General features: G+C 31.6%; 2 protein-coding genes across 2 annotated transcripts in view; one reads left to right on the forward strand and one right to left on the reverse strand.

Annotated features, from left to right (window-relative positions):
• Window positions 1-8,449, forward strand: part of nudC (nuclear distribution C, dynein complex regulator) — a 69,095-nt gene extending 60,646 nt beyond the window's left edge. Inside the window, exons 5-7 of the mRNA XM_065345518.1 lie at window positions 5,026-5,220; window positions 6,756-6,958; window positions 8,066-8,449. Coding sequence (XP_065201590.1) covers window positions 5,026-5,220; window positions 6,756-6,958; window positions 8,066-8,117 — 450 coding nt within the window. The 3' untranslated portion in view covers window positions 8,118-8,449. The remainder of the gene's footprint in view (window positions 1-5,025; window positions 5,221-6,755; window positions 6,959-8,065) is intronic.
• A 485-nt stretch (window positions 8,450-8,934) lies between these two features.
• Window positions 8,935-22,168, reverse strand: LOC135832335 (cytochrome P450 4C1-like). Its single transcript, XM_065345515.1, has 12 exons — window positions 21,860-22,168; window positions 18,395-18,501; window positions 18,227-18,311; window positions 17,381-17,572; window positions 11,864-11,933; window positions 11,248-11,374; window positions 11,072-11,138; window positions 10,295-10,401; window positions 10,151-10,219; window positions 9,665-9,836; window positions 9,404-9,583; window positions 8,935-9,332 (listed from the first exon to the last, which is right to left on the reverse strand). The coding sequence occupies exons 1-12, from the start codon at window positions 22,089-22,091 to the stop codon at window positions 9,157-9,159; spliced, it is 1,584 nt and encodes a 527-aa protein (XP_065201587.1). The 5' UTR covers window positions 22,092-22,168; the 3' UTR covers window positions 8,935-9,156.
• Window positions 22,169-22,276: the final 108 nt, after the last annotated feature.

Raw genomic sequence — 22,276 nt, forward strand, 5'->3', positions numbered from 1 at the left:
CTGATGGATTAAATAGAGAAAGGATGAATTGAAGAATACTACCCGCTAAAAAATTAATGTTTTTGATTTTTCGCTTACCTGCCCTAACACTGGAAAAATCATGTTTTTTACCAAGAGAGATGCGTTGCATTAACTCGGGATTTGAGACCACCTCGAAAAGAAATCTCGTTAATCTTCAGCTATCAATCATAAGTAATCTTGATTTTTTTTTTCAAACTCGAAAACAAATGAAAAATCTGAGGTTCCAAAACAAGTCCGAAATCATCACCAAATGATTGTGTGAGACTGAAAACGGGGTAAAAATTAATTTTAGCTGTCTACCCCAATTTAATCTGATTCTGAGTTTTTCTTGGAAAACAGACCATACATACTTAATTTAAATTTTCGAAAATTCAGTAAAAATTGACTTTTGAAATTCGATACTAGAAATGTTGTCTAACAATGTGAGTATTTTCGTACACTTCGTCGATTTTTTCCGTTCGAAAAATATTCAGGTAGTCCAGCACCTTCTTTAAAGACAGGCTTTTTTTTTCAAGTGCACCTTTTGCTTACCATTTGCGCGCAAAGGAATGACTTTCACCTCGTGTTTGTTTTGTTTTTTTTTTAATTTGCCTAGAAACTTCCTATTAAATTTTGAAATTTTTTTGAATTCCGATGTAATTTTTCTTCAGCTAAATTGGAATGACATTTCTAAGAGATTTGTTTGCTACATTTTGCATGCTTTCACATCTACATACTGAGCTGAATTTAACCAAAGGGGCATCTCAACCTACAGAAAATTTTTTGAACCGAGCAACGCTTTCATTCAAAAAAAGCCTGCAAAAGGCAAAAGTACTTTAGCAGCCAAACTTTCATGAGATGCTGAAGTGCATTTTTCAATTCTTGGTAAATTTTTGAAAATCCCTCCCTCCCTCCTTTTTCAAATCGATTGGAAACTGTTTCGAACCATTGTAAACAGTTCTGGAGTCTCCAATAGATTTTTGAAAGTGAAAATTTCCATAAAATTTTACTCAGTGAACTTGAATAACTAACAAAATACTCCAATTCTTGTATGCTGAGTCGATTGAAGGCGGTTTAAAGCCGTTCTGGAGCTTCCAGCTATATTTGAAAATTCAAGATTATCAGAAAGTATGCTATAATATACGGTCCAAATCTACTCTCAAGCACAAACATGATTGAGACGTTTCAGTGTCCCTTTTACTAATTCCAATTTTCCGAAAACAGTTTCTGCCGGTTCAGAATTATATATTTTTCAAGTTTTTCAATTATAAAATCGCAAGGATTTATAAGTGTTAGTATACGATTTCGTGAGTGTATTCGTGCCAAAGTTAATTTAGATCATGTTTATAGTACCTAGACCTACCTAGTTTTTGAAAATCTGGAATTTCCAAGATCTGCTGACGGCTTTAGAACTGCTCACAGCGGTTCGAAACTGTTTCCAATCGATGAGGGAGGGGGGCATGGGCATCTGAAATAGGGATGTAATACTCGTATCTACATATAGGAGGGGAAAAATATGTGGAGTACCTGAACTGAGTTTTCGATTCTACATAATACATAAGTATAATGAAATGATCTAATTCTCATGATCAAAATCAACGTTGGAAATTGTTTTTTTTTTCAAAAGCTAAGTGCTCCTTAAATTTGATCCATAGGCAGCATATCTGTTTCATTTTTGTTCAATAGTAAATCCATTCATTGGCTTTGAATTTTGAAAGTACGCATTTGCTATTGAACCTCAACCTTCCGTTCATCTGCACACTTGAGTTAGAGGAGTACACATAGAGACTAGAATAGCGAAAATTATACTATAGAACGGCAAGTACCTACATAAATTTTAAAATTAGATAATTCATCAGAGAATCGTCTTGAATCGCCAGTAGCAATTCGTCGTTGTCTTATGGATGTGCATTAGGTATACATAGGTAGGTATATTGTACTCTCGAGATTTGCTATAAGTTTATTAGTACGAGGTCGTTTCTATAATTACCGATGGATACGAAATATAAAAAATGGCTTTTGTCGTGAAATGATGGTGCGCAGCAGTATCCAGATAAATGATAAAATTACACGCTTCTCAGCAGTCTGCCAAGAGAACGCCATAGTCCATATCTTCTCATTATAGGTACATATCTCTATCCCTTTTAGTGGCTAGACTCTTAAGTACCTAACTATATCTACATGTACATACAGTACATGCATAGGTAGGTACTTTGGCTAGATTCCATTCCATAGGACCTCCATTAGAATTACGAATACGTAGATAAAAATGACGACAAATTGATACGTTATTTATGGAGAAAATTAGAACGACGATACTGTGCAAGTGTGCTGCGATGGCGACGTGTCGTACGTCGTGTCGGTCGCTATTAATTTGAAATGTGTGTAAAATTTTAATGAAAACATTGATACTTGTTATGTCAAAAATATAGGTAGGTATGCAGATCTATACTTGTATGTACTGTGTGTATGTTTTAAACGAGTTCACGATCTCAATAATGAGTTATGGAAGTTGGAAATTTTCGGTGGGACGTGAATGAATAGCGCGCACACCGAGAATTACGTAATATGGAAATCGTTTGGTTTATGAGTCGCGCGCGGTATTTGTACATATTTATGTACAATGTACACAAAAGATTGATTCTCATTGCATGTGTAAAGAGAGAAGGAGAAAAAAAAACACGGAATAACCGAGAATTATTTTCGCCCAATGAGATGATGTTATCCATCATCATCGGGATGATGCGGTATTTTGAAAAATGGTCCTGTTAAAAATTTCCGCGTACATTTATCGCCTCTTGTATGAGTATGAGGATGTCATTTCACCTTGAAATGATTCCATCGTCGGTGAAGATAATCTGTAACATATTTCTATATTTACATAAAGGACGCGTAATCATTTTTGAATATTTTCCCCCCTTTTTTCAAGATTCTTTGTTGTATAAAATTAATTGACTAATTATTCTGCTGATAGAATTTCTAATGGATAACCCAGCACGCATTGTGTGTTAGCAATTTAGCCCAGTCATTTTAGATTAATTTTACCGGGTGTTTGACCAGTGCGTCACTTAAACTGACGCACTCTGATTTGAAAAATCGAAAGAACCAAACGTGTTGAAACTTTTAAGAAAAGTTGAGGTTTTCAAAATTTTTAATTTTCTGAAAATCGTTGACCCCAAAATTAAAGCAGCTCCCTGAAAGGACTAAACTATGACAGTTTGACACCCGTACAAATATTTCTCAAAATTTTGGGGACCAATCCTTCTGCATTGCTCACAGACCACGGTTATCTAAACGAGAATCAGTGCCTTTGACAAGCCGGATTTTAACACTTGAGTATAAATGTACGAGTATGTTGCATTCTTCACAATTTTAGGGTCCAACCTCATTCTTTTCGATGAGTTCAGTTTTAACTTTTGGGAGTCAAACTGTTTTCAGAATCAGAATCGATTCTGTTGCCATTTTTTTCTCAACACTTGGAATTTTTTAGTCTTCCTAAATAATGAAGTCTATTTTTCTTTCGGCCTTCAATTCAGCACTTTGTGTGCCTACTCAGTCAACTTATGTAAACCTCTGATAATTTATTCGTCTTTATGCAGAAGATCTCGAATCTGCAGCTATTAAAACTTCGTTTTTGAATTTTTAAATGAATTTTTAAAATTTTAAAATATTGTGCATGTGCAGAATACTTGAGGAAAAAACATTTTTGAGAACTGTTGAAAAACGTTATTGGAATACTTGAATTTTAATGACAACCTATATGGCATTTGGGCAGCTAAATTAATTTTTCGTATCTTTTGCAAATCAGTTTGAACTTTGAAGCCCTTCTAAAGTGGAATCTACCTCATGTTCATCTCATTTTTTGATATGTACACTTATTATATTGTAATTTATTACCTTTTCTTTTGAGGGATTCTAATGAAGTAGAATGACCATTCGACTTTTCTCATTCGCTTGAATTCGTCTTTGGTCGTAAATTTTTACGATTAATAAAAATAAAAGAATTATTTACTCGCAAAACTAACTGACCTTTCCCTATCAATATGTAGGAATTTTTCAAAGGTTAATTTTTGATGGTAACTAAGTAGGTAACTCCGAGTTTATCTTGTAACATCTCATTCCGCAAAAATGACCAATGGCCATATTTGACTTTTTAAGCTGAACAATGTACATATGTGTACCTGCTTTATACTGCAAAATAAATGATAAAATGAAAATTTAATCATCAAATGGCGGAAATCTTTTCAAAAACTTGTCGAATTGTCTCGTAGTTGCTCCAACGTTGGTGTACCACAAGCATATTAAAAATAATTTTTGACCGCTGACTTAAAAAATCATGCTACGTTAAATTTTAGCGATAAATTATTCGTAACTACCGCCTCGCTAAAAATACATACGTGCGCGTTAAAATGGAAAATGCTCATACCGGTTGCCTCAGGTTTTTAACGGTAATGTATGTACGAGTAGTTGTAGGTAAATATTGGGTAAAATTTAATTATTTATTTTCAAAACCACGCTCGCACGTATTCGTTTACCAGCTAAGATGCATAAGATAACCATAAGGTAAGCTAGAGCTGGAGATCGTCTCGAGTATAATATACCTATATATACTCGTACAAAGTACTCGTACTACCATGCTTACATAGTGGCATATATGAGACGCGTAATTACACAAACGCCCCCTTTCTTCTTTCCTCCTTACCACCTTCCAACAACGTATCAGGCGAAAAATCAATCAATCATTGAACATCATCTTTTTAAACGGTTGTTAAATTTGATGGACGACTTTACTCTTATTTTTTTTTCTGTTTTCAATTTGGCTAGATCACGAGTGTAGGTAATGCGGGGGATTTTTAGTTTTACATCTGTATTTTGACTCATACCATAGACCACGTGTATTTGTAGATGAATGATGACGTGCGTAGATAATTTAACGCGATATCTATCGTAATATTTATAGGTATTTGGCAACGTAATATTTGTGTGTAAAAAAAATTGATTGAAAAATTCGTATTTTCATTTCAGGTTCGTGTTCCTTCAAAAACAGCATTTAAATTACGTCCTCGCGATGTAGTTGTCAACATAGCGAAACGCCATTTAGTGGTTGGAATCAAAGGCCAGCCGCCGATTATCGATGACGACTTGCAGCATGAAATCAAATTGGAGGAATGCACATGGGTCTTAGAAGACGGGAAAACGTTTTTAATTAATTTAGAAAAAGTAAGTGCTGATATTTGCGATGATTTTGCGACTATTCAAACGTATGTAGATGAACGAATTTGATCTTTCAACCCTTTCGCGAGTGAGAAGTATTGGTGGATGAATTTTCGAAATGAGTACGGCCTCATAAGATGGGTAAAAACCACCTTTTCTAAGTACCTAGTTTCAAAATATGAAAAAAAATTTGGAATTTAGTAAGAAAGGGTCCAGTGAAAAATTGGATTGAGATATCTGCAGAATAATTCCAAGTTCAAAAAGATCTCTCCGTGAATTTTGAAGTCAACTTTTTTTTTTGTAGGGATTTCATATGGAGCATTTTATGCCAGATGAATTTTATTCTGCTCAAATTTAGGTCTCGAAAAACGTAGATCTCAGAACCGAATTTTGAGCCGTCAAAGTTAATTTCTAATTTTTGGCGAATTTTTGAAAATGTCTGAAAATGAAATAAGTACATATGTAGATTATTTCCTACTCGAACATATTTCACTTTCGAATTTGAGATTGAAGATCACAAAATTTTCACGTGATTGCATTAGAAAACCTTGTGAAGCTAAAATCTGTATCAATTTTCTTTGAATAGAAAAATTCTCATCTAAGTTTCATGACCACTGACCAGTAAGAAAAAATTGTGTTGAAATAAGCAAATAAGATTTAAAAATTTTTAATTTTGATCCCACATTTCCAAGTAAAATTTTAAGAAATGTTCGAATGAGCTTTTACAGGTTTTATTTGCTAAATTAAATAATAGAAATTCCTCTTTCATCCTAAATTAGAGCGGTGTTCAGGGAAAAAAACCAATTTTAATCATTGTTGTTTATTACTAAATTTTTTTAACCTCAAATTTTTGATTTTTTCCCCCAAAAAATTATTATGGTTTTTGAAAATATGTAAGTTGAAACAAAAAAAATGATTCAGTGCATTTTTTGGGTAAGCCTGATTCAGAAAACTAAAAATAAGAAAATGAAAAACTTTCAAATTATTCTTTCAAAAATACTTCCAGCTAATAATTCCATTTCGGGTCAACATACTTAATCGATATTTTTTTTTAAATTGATTTTTCACTCGAGACCCTTTTCTGAAATTTTGAAAAATGCATCCATACATTGAGCTTTTATCTGGCGTCAAAAGGTTGATAATCATACAGCTTGTTTAGGTGTAGGTAATTATGCTTGATAATGACGAAAATCAAATTGAAAAAAAAAATGCAAACATCTGTTTAATCATCAGTCACTGTCAAGGCTTAGATTGTCAGATTATTGCATTACGTTCAACCTAAAATTATGTAAATAGATTTCGGGAAAATACTACGTGAGAGAGTGACGCGAAGATTTTTTATTATTATGTAATCGTCGTCATAAGATGAGATGTTTGTTTTAAATGACGATGTATGGGTAATGATTTTGATGGTGATGGATGTTTTCTCCTCTCAAAGAATCAATATTATTAAGGTGACAAGAGTATATTTGTTGGTATGCTACGGTATTGTATGCTGAAGAGAGAGTGTTAACTTATGACCTTTTTTTTTTTCATGTTAGGTCAACAAAGTTGAATGGTGGTCGAAATTAGTCGTCAGCGATCCTGAAATATCTACCCGTAAAATAAACCCCGAACCATCTAAATTATCCGATTTGGATGGAGAAACTAGAGGATTAGTCGAAAAAATGATGTATGATCAAAGACAACGCGAACTCGGATTACCAACGTCCGAAGAACAGAAAAAGCAAGATATTCTCAAAAAGTAAGTCTCATTATTTATGCAATTAAAAAATAATTTTTTTAGCGTGGATTGTTCATCGCTGGAGGTCGTCGATAAAAATCACTTAGTTTCTTAATCAGTTTTCAATGAAAAACTTCACGGAAGAAATTAATTAGGTACTGTGTATTTTTAATCAATGTCACAAAAATTTAAAAGCTCAAAATCCAATCGTCTAATAGCATTATCTGGAAAATACTCTGATTGGCAGGGTCTTTCGGAATAAACACTCGTGCGAATTATCAACGCTTCAATGATAGAAAATCTTTATTCGATAATTGTATATGTATGTATTAGGTATTTTGAAGCTGTAGGTACATTTTTAAAGGTGGCTACAAAGAAGAGTCATCTCGCTTTTGAAGTCAAGTCGATGAAGATTGACGTTATCTGTGTACTGAATAGGTGTTCATTTCCAGTTTTTAAAACCTCCGTTTTCAGCATGGTTTACCAAAAACCCATTATTTGCGTAAATTCCTTCAAAGCGTTGATTGTTTGGAAAATTTATAACTGATTTTAGTTTTACGGGGAAAAATCCGTAATACATATGTACATCGTCCATTAATTGAAAAAAACGAAGGAAAATGAAATGTTTTTGTTGATTGTGAATCTTTTATATGCGATTTGATATGTAGGGTTTCGAATTCATACGGGGGATTTGAAGAATGCTAATACATGTACATATCTAAAAGAATACTTTAAATGGGTGCTATCATTCCTTACAATGTATGTATAATTGTGTGTGTAACTGTGTATTGTGTATAATGCACGTATACTTAATACATTTATAAAAAATTGATTTATTCATGTTTGGTATGTACGTAATATGCATGGGTATTTGGTGTATTATGTACATGCATTGTTCCATCCCGTAAGTATATTTTTTGCTTACTGTTGCAACATTTTTAGTATTTTTTTTTCAATTTTTGATTTCGGTTCAAAAATTTATTTGTCGTACTTATTTTAATGTGAATTTATATTTCTTCTATTCAAAGCAAAAATATTTAAATACTTGGATGATTATACTTTGGAGAGACAATACTATACGTAATACAATGTATGGAAAAATAATTTTTGTACCTAATTTTTTTGCAGATTTATGGAACAACATCCTGAAATGGATTTCTCAAAATGCAAATTCAATTAAAGAATTTAAAATAATTATTCGCATACTTACGAAGGATTTAAGTAAATATTGTTCCGCGGTTTGAAGAAGAAGAAAAAATGAAAGAAAGAAAATAATTGATCGGATAAAATGCACTTTTTTGTACGTATCTGAATAAATTCCGTATCACAATTTTATAATATTAATTTTCTTGCATTAATAATTTTTTTATTTACTTGTATTCTTGTATTTGATTTTTATTTCGAAGTGAGATTTTTTTCATTTAATGGAAGCTTTTTAGTAAATTTTTTTTTACTGATGTTGAATAAAGAATGTTTTAAGATTTTTGCTCTGAATAAAATAATATTTTAGTAGTTTGGTGTTTTTTATGTGCGAAAAATTCATTTCTAAAAATCGGAAAAATTATATTTTTCGCCATCTTGCATAACATGTAGAGTAGGTTTTAATTTTTATTGATTTTATCGAAAGCATTTTCTTAGTCTATGTTAGTAAATTGGAAACTTGATTGAGGAAATCATATTTATGTAGTTGTACAAAATTTTGAAAACTTTTCTTTCTCCCCCTCCCCCTAATTATTCTTCGCTTCAAAAGTAATACACTTTTTCATTTCATTTATTTATTTATTTACTTACTTTTTTTTTGTTTTGAAGAATCCTGTCAACTCGAATTATGAAAATGACATCTTTTATGAAATTAATTCGTGATCACTGCGGTTTCTTCCAATTTTTTTTTTAAATTATTGATTCAATTAGTATTCATTTCTCATTACTGTGATACCATTTGCAATATTTCATGTTCAAAACAATCATAATTACTCGTATATAAATTTGTAAAAATGTTTTAAAACACATTTCAGCCATTTTTATAATATCAGTTCGTTACAATTTTATAATTAAGAATTAAGAAACAAATCATAAAAACATCACTCAAAAAAAATAATTATTTAAAAAATGGTAAAAAAAAGTTACATATTTCATTCAATAATTAAATGCATACCCTTGTATTTACCCATTTGGTAGTAGGTACTAGGTAGGTAGGTAGGTAGGTAGATAGGTACTTATCAAAATAAAGGCTTGCCATGCCTGTAATCTAATCTAACTGGGTAACCTGCTACACTCCTTATAACCATGTCTACATTTAGTTCAATATCTTCCATTTTGAAATCGGTGGTTATTTTGAAATTACGTATCAAAGTTGAAAGTTGAGCCTTCATCGATACCATCGCGTATTTTTGACCTGCAGAGCAATTTTTCAATCAGTTTGCGTAAAAATAATTTAGCGGATTATAAAATTTTGTTGTTTCTTACCCAAGCATCCTCTAGGTCCTGTACTGAATGGTACAAAGCTAGATTTATGTCGATTTGCAACTTTATCCGGATCAAAGTTGCTGGGATCCCAGATTTCAGGATTTGGGTATATTTCAGGATCGTGGTGAATTCCATAAATGCCAAGTGCAATATTGCATCCAGCCGGGATGATTTTTCCATCTAAAATTATTTGGTTATTATGATCGCGAATTTTCAAAGAAAAAAAAAAAAAAAAACCATAATGCAAAAAATGCAACATACTGCTGATTTGTATGTCTTCTCGCGCATGACGTAGTATAACTGGTACAACTGGAAATCGTCGTAGGGTTTCTTTAATACATTGCTCCAAGTATGATAATTCTGAAAGATCTTCTAGATTTGGTAAACGATTTCCGTCACCGAATACTGAGTAGATTTCTTCATAAACTTTTTCCTAAAAGTGAAAGACAACTTGTTTTATTTTTTAAACTCGGCCAAGTACATATATATAGGTACTTATTACTGATTGCAATTTTTTTTTCAAATTGGAAAGTCAGAAATCTCAAAAAACAAATTAGAATTTGTATAAAATCATAATTCATAACAAAAACAAAAAACAAGTTTTGTTACAAAATTGAAATAATATTCAATTTGATTTTGAATATTATTTCGGATACCTATTGTTTATTGATTTTTAATTTAATATTCCATTTTTTTCCAAATTGAAAACCGTTTTTGGAAATTCTATTCTCAGAATTTCGTACTTACTTGAATGTCTTGTCTCATTCCCAACATCATCAAACAGAAGCTATTGGTCACAGCGTTAGTTTCACTGCCCTAAAACATTGAAAATGAAATAATTTTGCTAGGTACAATTAAAGAAAAATTATACTTAGCTATATATGTATTTACTCCAAACATGATAGAAATCACTTCATCCGTGAGCTCCTTATCTGAGAAATTCGCATTCACATCATGAAAATGAATCAAGATATCGATGAAGTTTCGCATTGTTTTTTCTGAAACAGGAAATAAAGCTCAAGTTGGGTAGCTATTTTCATTATTGTTAAAACTATGAAGTTGAAAATTTCGAAATCGATTTTTTTCCTCCAAAAATTATCCTCAATTTTACACATCACATTGCTTTATAAATTATTTCGAGTTTTGGTTGTTTCATGTCGTATAATTCATCGGAACGCTGCTCCTTAAGATTTTAGAATAGTCAACACATTGGACGCCCTGTGTGATTTTTTTCTTTCGCAATTATTTTTAAACCAAAAAAGTATTTTCGGATCCATCAAATTTATGTATTTTTTCCTAGTTATTTGATAATATTGTAAAGAAAATTTGAAATTTATCTCATGTTTGAAATGTTGTTCTATTTCTATATAGAAACTTTCCTCGTTTCCTTTTTTTTTATATTCAATTTCTCCATTCATTCTATGTTTTTCAGCAGTATTTATTGTTGTGCGATCTCTTTATGAATCATGGAAGGGGATGGTATTTTTTAATTTAATGTATTCGACATTAACTTTTCATTAATATTTTGTAGTCTTAATAACATTTTTCTGGCTAATAAAAAAAAAAAAAAATGAAAAGGATTTAAACCATTTCTCATATCTATGATGTTTTTTAAAAAACTTTCTAGAAATACGTAAAATCCTGAAAAACTGAAAGTTCATCGCTTACCTTGTCCTGTACTAACGTAACCTTCAGTTTTCATTTGCTGGAATAATTCTCGTCTTTTTTTCAACATCTAAAAATTATTTTTAAAAAGTTCATCTGTCTATATTAAACTTTTTTATCGTTTAAAAAGTACATATGCGCGTAGGTACTAGGTAGGTATAAGAAAATGTGCCATTTACTTTTAATGGTAATTCTTGAACAGTATTGAATATGTTTCCGTACCCCAATAGGTATCGATAAGCGAGAAAGAAAAATGAAGGCATCAACCAAGGTTTATAGAATCTTAGACTCACCAATTCTGCGGATCTGAAACATGTATCAATTTTAGAAATAAAATAAATTGGTAGATAAATAAATAAAACACTTCGAGTCGACAAAATTTGTGGACGTCATGGCATGATTCATTTTTGCGACTTTCAATACCATTTGGCGTTTAAATTAGGAAAAAATGGTGTTTTTTATGAGTAAAAAAATTTGCGGGTTTTCAGCCAAAAAAAAGGAAAACTACACAATAAAGTGTTTAAAATTTTAAAAGATTAATTTGTTCGAGGCACGTTTTAATTTTATAGGAGATGAGGGGTTAAAGGAAAGGAATAGGAGTAGTTACAGTTTAGTGTAAAATGTTGGCCATTTTGAGAAAATTGATTAATGTTTGATTTTTTTAAAATAGGAAGAACGCGGTTTTGACTTTTGATTACAATTTTGATCTTAAAATTTACTAATGATCACGATCGGACGTTATATTTCCAGTTTTTATCTATTTTAGTTGGAAGATTTTGAATGTGTGATCTTTACTTCATTAAAGCTCGTCCAAATTTCATCACTTCTGCTGAATCGTGGACATCCTTGTAACCCATCGCGGTTTCTAAATATTAACAAAACAAAGACATTAAATTGTTGTAAATTATTTACAACGTATAATTAGACAAAATGCATAATAGGGTATTGAATACCAAGAAGCGCTGTAAAAATTGTTAGTTCAAGGATTAAATTAAAGTCGTCTCTGAATCTGCCTGAACACGTTAAAATTTTTTAAAGTTCTTTCATGAATGAAATAAGTAGTTGTGCCTAATTTTGATATTTTTATACAAAAATACTTATTTACAATTTAAATAATTATAATTTTTTGAACGATGCATAGAAGGTATGATTTTTATGTTTCATTTTCGAATCATCTGTCTGTGTATTGAAATGCAGTTTTGTTTTTTTGCTTTTCTATTTCCTTTTTCCTTAAATAACGTGAGAAAGAGGTAATTTTATTAGAGTATGAAATTAACTTTTATAATGATCGTCATTACATTTTATTACTTTTTGATTTCATATAAATTGTAGTTGGCCTATTTTGTTGAAAAAAAAAAATGCAGGGATTCATTCATGAAATTGTACAAAATTAACTTTTTTCATCACTAGCCATCCATGCTAGAAGACAATATGGAAATCTACCAGAAAAAATATATGCCCAAAACATATTATTCAACCGATAGAAATAGATAGATAACTATACCTACATCGTTTGTGTCATCGATTTTTGAGGTTCTTAAAAATTCACATTGTGTGAAATACCTACTTAGCGTGAGTCGATCCGAAATGATTTTAATCGGCTTTCGCAAATCAATTTTCGTTTCTTAGTTAATCAAAAATTGTTTTTTTTTTATGTAAATCAGATCGAGCAGAAAATTCTCAACAAATTGAACTGGAAGGGAAAAGTGTTAATTTTGTTCCTTGTCACGTATGTAATTCTAAGAATCCAGGGTCACGTTCGTGACCCCACCCCGCCCCCCCTCCCAAAAAAATAAAACGAAAACGACGATTATAGACGAAAACGAACGGAGGAAAACAACGAAACAAAACGGAACGAACAGACACTGATATTCTGAAAGGAACTCGTCTTTATTACGGCGTGTGCTGCCAACTCATTTTACTGAGAAAGCGTTTGTCAAATTGAAAAATTGAAAGTACCATTCTTTCTAATTTTTCAAGCGCTTTCTTTTGAGACCATAGCGAAGTTTGTACGATAAAAATTCGCGGACTTGGAGTTTAGCAGTTTTTTGTCATTTTTTTAAAATTCTTCGTAATCTCCGAGAGGGCTACTGAAAAAACGGCTGAACCAATTTTGATGAAATTTTGGAATTGAGTTCTACTCGTTGAATGCTCTGACCTTTTGGAATCAAATTTTGAAAATTTCGAAATTTGACCCTTCACCCCCCCATTTGGGGCCCCAAAATTTTGAAAAAATGAAAACTGATATCAAAAACGGAATCTATGGGTTGAAATACATAAACTGTGAAAATTTCAATTTAATAGGATGATTGTTGAGGGTTGTAGAGCTTTCGAAAATTTTGCTGTTTTATCAATTTCAACACTTTTCAAGTATCAAACGTGAAATAATGGCAACGAGTTGAACTTTCCAATTAGTAAAAGCGACTATTCTCAGGTTTAAGGAATCTATATTCAAAATTTCAACTCGTTTACTTTCCGATTAAGCTCTGCAGCTTTGATTAAATTTGTGCAAAAAGAAAGGACCGTTACATTTGAATGCAATGCGTATTCCCATACAGTTTTGCCATCTAGCGCAGCAGTAATTTGTTGTAGTGGCTGAATTACAAAGCAGCCGCGTGGCTGCGTGCGTTATGCGTCGGATCACCATGCCAGAGGTCCCCGGTTCAAATCCTGTCCAACTCTTGATATTTTTTTCAAATTTTTTTTAATGCTTAATATTTTCTTTTGAGTAATTTTTTTAATAGACAAATTTACGTTTCGGCCAAATAGACGTTTCCATATTTTCACTTTGCTGTTATTAATGAATAATTACTTAATGCATTTTTTTTCATTTTTTATGGAACTGAAGGAGATTAGGGAAATTTTTATCTAGTCATAAATTCAAGAGGATGAAATTTCCTTTTTCTCAATTTCATACAGTAATTGCGATTTTTTTTTGTATGCCAAACTTAAATTGAAATTCACAAAATTTTTAGCAAACATTGGTAATATAATAAGTACCTAGTTTAATAAACGAAAATGTTCGAAATTTTATCCTTTTATTTAATTTTTTTTTTACCAAAAGCACTAGCGTTTCTGTTCAAAACTTCAAACTCAAAGTTGTAAAAATTTGTTGTGCTCGGTAAAAATTCAACTTCAAACTAAATTTCTCAACATTTTCAGTGAATAAATGCGTATTTTATTGAACTAAAATTTAAAAATTTCATTTTCTTTCAGATGGTTTTTTACCCAAAACAATAGCGTTTACTGTTCAAAAGTTACTAAGACTCAGAGTGGTGAAAAGTAGCCATGTGTGGTAAAAATCACAACTCAATACTCATTGAAGTAGAATTACTATATCTACTTACTACTTAGTGAAGTTAGTACCTACCAAAGCTTTAGTAAGTATTATTTGAATGGTAAACACTAGCGAAATGGATGAAAACCCATTTTGAAGAGCATACAATTCTGAACATTTTGGTTTTATTAAAATACGACGCATTCACTGAAAATTTTGTGCAATTTTAGTTTGAAGTTGAATTTTTACTGCGCATGGCACTTTTTCACAACTTTGGGCTTCCATAAGATTTGAACAATAATTAATGCTAGCAGTGGTGCTTTCGGAAAAAAAAACAATAAACAATGGATAAAACTCGGAAAATTTGGTTCATTAAAATACCTATTCGTTCACTCAAAATTTTGCGTAATCTTAATTCAAATTTAGCCTACAAAAAATCTAATTTATTCGTTTCATGATTTCATTAAATACAAATAATTTCCTGCAAAATTGTTTGAGTAATATCCAGCGAATTTTTAAACATTCTTGGAGCTTCCAGCACATTTTTGAAACTTGAAAATGCAGTTGGAAAGCCAAAATTTATTCTGCAAGCCAATTTGAAATACCCTATGAAGTTGACTGCAGTTGGATTTCAAGTCGTTTTGGACCCTCCAGCGACTTTTTGAAAATTACTGAAGCCCCCAGCAGATTTTTGAAACTTGAAATTCCCTCTAAATTTCATCAAGTGGAGTTTGAAAGTCGAAATTAAGTCTGCACTCCTCTATCAAGTCGGCTTCAGGTGGATTCAAGTGATTTTGGAGCCTCTAGCGACTTTTTGAAAATACCTGGAGCCTCCAGGAGATTTTTGAAATATAAATTTTTATAACACTCTATTGAATGGAGTGAGAAAGGTGGAATTCTGTTGCAATTTCATGTTTTAAAAATCTGCTGGAGGCTTCAAGAATTTTCAAAAAGTCCCTGGAGGCTTCAAAATAACTTGAACCCACTATCAGCCAACTTAATGCCGTGCTGAAGTTGGAATTGAGCCTGAATTTCGAATTTCCCACTCTTAATTGATCAAATTTTATGAAAATTTCGAGCATTGAAAATGCTGGATGGCTCCAGTAATTTTCAAAAAGACGCTTGAGGCTCCAAAACGGCTTGAAATCCACCAGCACTCGACTTAATAGTGTGCTCAAATTAGTTTGCAGAATCAATTTCGGCTTTCCAACTAGCTGCATTTGTTGAAATGTTGAAAGAATTTCAAGTTTCATGTTTCAGTACCTATCTGAGTGTTTAAAAATTGGATGATTTTTTTGATGAAAATTTGAACAAAGTAGGTACCTGCACTACAGCGACATTTTCATTCTGAAGTTTGTATTTTAAAGTTTAATGAATTTGAAATTTGAAATTTTTCAATACCTATTGCCAATATTTTGTCCAACTTTTATGAATTAAGAAAAAAATGTAACTAATTTCTAACATGTCAAAATTTTGAAAAAAACTACAACTTCTTGGTATTTCGAGATATTGAACTCGTCTGTCTTTTGGAAACAAAAAAAATCATAAATTGTCAAAATTCTGTCAACCTTTTTAAAAGTTGAAAAAAAAGTTTGTACACACTACGTAAGAAAAACAACTGATATCCCCCAAAAAATTCTCCGAAAAAGAATCGTACACCCCGCCCTTATCAGAGGAAAGAATGTAAATATTTTAGTAATAAAATGTTGTGATATCATTTTGAAAACCGCCCCTTAAAGTTCAACCAAATTTTTAAGGTTTTTCCTCCGAAGTCAAGATTATAAGTTAATTCTGAAACACCTTCTTTTTAACATAATTTTTAATCAAAATAAGCTTTCAATTATCAATATAAAACTATTAAGTGTGTAGGTTCAACAACAAAAATTAAAAAAAAAAAATAGGACAGACACAGAGTTCGAAGAAGCTTGGTAATCTAATCTGAATGTTCAACTGTGTCTAGCCCAATTTTTTTAGAAATTTTTTTGTTGTTGAACCCACACACTTGATAATTTTGTACTAATAATTGGTCTAAAAAAAATTTGGGCGGACACCGTTCAACGTTCAGGTTAGATTAACCAGCTTCTTCGAACTCTGTGTCCGCCCAAATTTTTTTTAGACCAATTATTAGTACAAAATTATCAAGTGTGTGGGTTCAACAACAAAAAAATTTCTAAAAAAATTGGGCTAGACACAGTTGAACATTCAGATTAGATTACCAAGCTTCTTCGAACTCTGTGTCTGTCCTATTTTTTTTTTTTAATTTTTGTTGTTGAACCTACACACTTAATAGTTTTATATTGATAATTGAAAGCTTATTTTGATTAAAAATTATGTTAAAAAGAAGGTGTTTCAGAATTAACTTATAATCTTGACTTCGGAGGAAAAACCTTAAAAATTTGGTTGAACTTTAAGGGGCGGTTTTCAAAATGATATCACAACATTTTATTACTAAAATATTTACATTCTTTCCTCTGATAAGGGCGGGGTGTACGATTCTTTTTCGGAGAATTTTTTGGGGGATAGAATATTTTCAAGTTCATACATGAATTGGATGGGCTTATTTAGCGACGAATTTTTTAGCTCAAGCTTTTTATCACGTTATCTTTTATCGTAATTCTGTGATTTTTCCAAATATAATCTTCGATAGATCTCTCTCCCTAGTCCCTTCCAAGCAAAGTCCATCGCATTGCTGCAAGTGCAAGATACCTTTACCTACCTCAATACACGCATTCTATATGGTGGGATATGTAATTCATAAAAACCACGTGCTTGTTACGTATAAACTAGTTATGAATGAAAAGAAAGACGTGTTCAAACCACACGCTATTTAGCGACCGGTTTTACGGTATACGAGTACATACATATTTTTACTAGGTACGTTAACTAATTATCTTTCTACTTTGTTATATCAGTCTGCAGAGTGCAGACGATGATAACAGTTGAATCATATCGAAGTATTCAACGACTTCCATTTGAATTTTTTTTTAAATAAAGATGTTCAATCGAAAGAATCTGCATTGGTGCTACGTACTTACCACAAATTGTCATTATAGATGTTTGCGTGATATACGGCCACAAGTCGAATTGTTTTCCAGTTCCGACATCTTTTTTCAATCGTTTAACCAGATTGACGTTTTGTTCATTGAATATTTGCAAAAAATAGTGAAATAGGATGGTCGGGTTGAATGCAGGATTTATAACACGACGATTTCGTTTCCATTTTTCCACTGTTGAGAGTACGCCAAATCGAATGAGTTGATTTTTCAAAGTAACGGATAGCAAGCTTAAAATAGTACCTACCTGTACCTACCTAGGTAGCGTAGGTAAAATTAACTATAAATTTAATTATCTCTGTTTCCATTTCCAAGTTTAGAACTTTCGAAACATTTAGCAACAATAGAAGTGTCAATGGTTGTTAAATTATGACAATATTGGCGATTATTTTCAATTTTTCGCTTTTCAATTTCTTATTTTAGTTTAAAATTTAGAAAACATAATATCATAATGATGATTTTTACGATCGTATCCATCGATCTCATCACACAACGTCGCAAACATTTACCTCTATAGTCTCATTTATTTATTTATACCTACTCTTCCAACTGTTATGGAAACGTGAATCTGCACTTGTTGGTTTTAAAAACATGAATGCATTTTAAGGTCGCGCATGAAATAAAGTTTGAACAAATAAAAGTAATGCATACCATCTCTCTTCCTTTCATTAAAAAAAAATATATGTCCTGCATGTTCAAATAAGGAAGCGAGATACGTCTTAAGCCAACAAGTTGGAAATGTGTAGGTACATACTTACCTACAAATACATTTATCTACCTACTCAAGCGGAAAATTGTAAAAAAAATAAAATTGTTCAATTTACTTACGTTCAGAAGAAAATACTCCATCGCCCAACATGTCTACTACGAATTTGTAACTGCTATCTTTCTCCAAAGTCTTAAATGCTACCGTCTGTAATAAAAAAATATGTTGTAAATTCTCTGCATTCTATCCAACAACATTTAATGATGGCATGTGAAAATTTCTCGAATTACCTGAAAGTCTTCTGGATTGGCAATGATTACGTATGGTTTGTTGACCAGCCATATTCTAAATGGGCTGCTATAGGTATTCATAAGTGTAATAGCTTTTTTTAAAACATCTGAAAAAAAAAATTGTAGATATTGTTACATTTTCAACAAATCAGTTCGACGAGTAGATAGTGGAATTTTTCTGTATATTTTATATTCGTAAAATTGTTCAAATTGTAAAGCATGCGAATAATACACCCACTTTGGATTAAGAATTACGTGCATCTGTGTCGTGTGTACCTAAACCTATGTCTACTTTGAAAAGTGGAAACACGTGTTCGAGATATTAATAGACCAAAACAATGTCAACCGCTTTCGATCAATTTAAAAGCTCCGATTAAATTGCAAGTTCCCGACGTGTGAGTTTAAAAAACTCAATTTCAATGGCGATTCGCTTTATTATTAATTTTAAGAACTTTGAAGTGTACAATGTGCTTACTAGTTGCTGATGGTCATGATGGTGTTATTATAAACACAATAGTTTCTGTAGGGAATTCCGCGCCAAGGTTTTTGTAATCGTAGTCTCTTCCATTTACTGTTTCAATTTTTTGATAAATTTTGAAGGATTTAATTTCTGTGGCAATTTTTTTCAACTAACAATAAAGGTATTTTGAAGATTTTAGAAAATTATCTGAACTTGACTCTTGAATATTGATAGTTTTTTTTTGTATTAGACCTTCGGAGAATATGGAATACCCATCTTACTCATTTCGAATCCACCTTTTTGAAATATCAAAAAATTAAGACATTTTTCTGATGAGATTTTAAAAAAAAATATACGAGAAAATTTGTTTTTTTATAAATTCTTAGAAAACTAGGATTTTTTTTCAAAGTTTGCGTTAGGTACTTGAAAACAATTAGGTATTAGATGATTTTTCTTTTACTGAAGACAAACTGAAATCAATTGTAATATACTAATTTCGAAGATTTTTTGACGTTAAAATGCTTGAAAATTGAAGAATATTTCAAGCATCATTCTAAACAAAAATAAATGTGAATACATAAGTAGGTATGAGTATATTAAAAAGAAATCAGTACACTTTACTGATGTTCCTGTACGTAAAAAATTCTTGCTTAAAAATTTATTACCTGGGATGAATTTATGTAGGCAGGTATAGGTAAGGTACTTACGTACTTGGTACCGTACAAATAATGATTTAAGCGACTCTTGGCCATAAAATATCATTCCGAGAAAAGTCCAGGATCTTTATTTTGCTAATTTTTAAATAGTTGAGAAATGTACATATGTACCTTAATTGAAAATACCTAGATGGATTGCCGACAACGGAAACAGAATTTTAAGATGAAGCTATTTCGTCAGTACTTAGGTACCTAGGTATACTTTTTTATTTGTGTGGGTTTAGCCATAAAACATCTGAACCAGAAAATTGGTGAATGTGTATCTTCATAGTCTCTCATTGACGTCATTATTTTCACTAACGAATCACAAGTTTGAAGTCGAAAGGAATTTTCCTAATTAATCGGAAAACTCGAATATTTTTTAAAAATTTCGAGTGTTTGAAAAATTCAAAAACTGAGGGTAGAAGGCGCAAAATCAACTGAAATTATTAACGAAGAGTGATTCCATGCCAACTCAACCAAAACAGTTCAACATATAATTTTTGACCTCGCACTCTTCTATGTACATATTTTGTACATAGTTTACACATTTAAAAAAAAAAAAGATGTAACCACTCATGAGCTGAGAAATATTAAACGTTCAATTTCGTTATTTTGAAAACTTCCCTAAGGAAAGCTTAGGAACATAATTCAAACTCGAAGCCATGGCTTAAAATTATTGTTTTTAAATTATTAGCAGTAAGTAGGTTGATAAGTAATTTTTTATTAGTTCGAAGTAACGTATTCTCAAAATGTGTAGTTTGAACGGAGAGGACACCCCCTCTAAATTAAACGACAAAATTGATTCTTTAAAATGTTGAAGTCGATCGGCCGTGTAACATATCGAGTAGGTACCTACTGTAGGTTATTTGTTTTTTAAGGTAGGTACCTGTACTGGTAACAAATATACGTTCATTTTTTTGATCCAACTTCTTTCACGTGCCCCAACTCCTAAAATTTGAATTTTGCTCCGGAGGTACGCCTGGAGGGGAGAAATGGGCCCTCAAAGAGGAGGCATTTCCGAAAAGGTCGTGGTTTTTTCGCTCTGGCCTCTACCCAGCTTGTTTTGGGGAAAATTAACCCGTCCAATGTGAGAGTATATTTGAGATTGTGCGTCAATGTACAATGTACATATGCTATTGCCGCCAAAATCCAAGATCACTTTCAAGATTCTGCCGAAAGATGGAAAATTTGCAAATCGCTTATTTTTTTGGATAAATTCGTGTTTTGAAAATTTTTTCTTCGCAAATATCTCGCATTGATTGTGCCAAAATATTGAAAGATATCCTTTCTGAAAATGGGGAAATATTTTGGAAAGCAGTGGTACCAATTTGTTGGTCATTATTGCCAACTTCAAAAAATCGAAAAAATGGCCAACAAGCAGGGTCGTTGTGATCCGGATCATTTTCTGCAGTAGGAATCGTGATCCGTAATCCGGATCATTATACCACAACGATTCGTGATCTATGATCCGATTCAAAATTTTCCGCAGATCATTTTTTTCACCAGTAATGCTGCATTGCTGCATGTTTTTGCTTTGAAAATTCGATTTTATTAAAAATTAATGGAGTTGAACTCAATTTTTCGGATATTGACGTAGGTACAATTGACGTAATGTCATTGGTTTTTCGCTAGGATGCTTAGTTTTTGATTTTTTGACAAAAAACTAAGTAAAACTTTTTGAAATTATTTGTTGAAAAATTTGCAAATTGAGTTTCATAAAAGTCGATCACGGAGGTGAAAGGAAATGTGAAAATTTCATTTTTCAGTTTCTGCAAATTTGCAAGCTGATGAGGCTGACTTTTTCCCACCCCTGTATAATGTGTTATTGCAATTTTTTGAAAATAGAATGGTAAAGAATTCCCTCTTTTTCCTATTCCTAATTTTATTGAGTTATTAAGGTTACAAAACTCTTCTGAAAAAAATCGGTACTCCCAAACATGATTCTTTGAATAAAATGAATGTCATAAATTAAAAGAAAAGAAGTTTTTTAAACGTCGAATTCAACAAAAAAAATCAGTAATTAGATAATAAAATATAAAAATGTTGATTTGCCTTATTAGAAAACTTGAATAAAACATCAGTTGAAAATAGAGTTCAACAGCGATTATAAAAATTAAAAATTCTCACAAAAACACGAGTTTAATTTTTAAAAAAACAACACAAAACAAACACCAAAATATTAAACAATGAACCACCGAACACGAACGCTTTTTTAAAATAAAATAAAATGTAAGTATCGATCTTTGAAAAAAAATAAGTTCTTTACCTGGAGTAAGTGAAAAACGTATAATTCAAAACAAAACATACCTTGCGGGGATCCTAAAAATTCATGAGCATTTCCAATCAAAGGATATCCTTTAGGTCCATCGTACTGCTCGATTATCTTCTCCAAACGACGGCGTTTAATTTTATAATTAATGTAGTAATAAACCAAACTCAAAACCGCAGCGAAACAAAGAAAAGTGAAAATCTGTTTATCGTGACTAAACGATATCAAAACACTGTAGTATAAATGATCAACATTAAGAGATTTATCCATCTTGGGATACAGGACGTAACTAAATTTCTTCCTTCCTAGTGTAACTAGCCGCGAAAAAATAAACCCGAACGCGAATCATCGCGTTGTTTTATACAAATTTTATTTTGCCGCACGTCTTGGGTGTTGGATCATTGTGAAGTATGACAATTGTTTTTTTTTCAAAACCAAACTGGTTTGCGACGTGT

This window comes from Planococcus citri, chromosome 1 (assembly GCF_950023065.1).
Source record: "Planococcus citri chromosome 1, ihPlaCitr1.1, whole genome shotgun sequence".
NCBI lineage: Eukaryota > Metazoa > Arthropoda > Insecta > Hemiptera > Pseudococcidae > Planococcus > Planococcus citri.

Bases quoted from the DNA above. Each gene is read 5' to 3' on its own strand.
- LOC135832335 (XM_065345515.1), bottom strand. From the start codon at position 22,091: ATGGATAAATCTCTTAATGTTGATCATTTATACTACAGTGTTTTGATA. The intron at 18,502-21,859 runs GTATGTTTTGTT...TTTTTTTTTCAG, and splicing joins ATTTTTAGGATCCCCGCAAG to ATGTTTTAAAAAAAGCTATT. The intron at 11,139-11,247 runs GTAAATGGCACA...AATAATTTTTAG, and splicing joins TTCAAGAATTACCATTAAAA to ATGTTGAAAAAAAGACGAGA.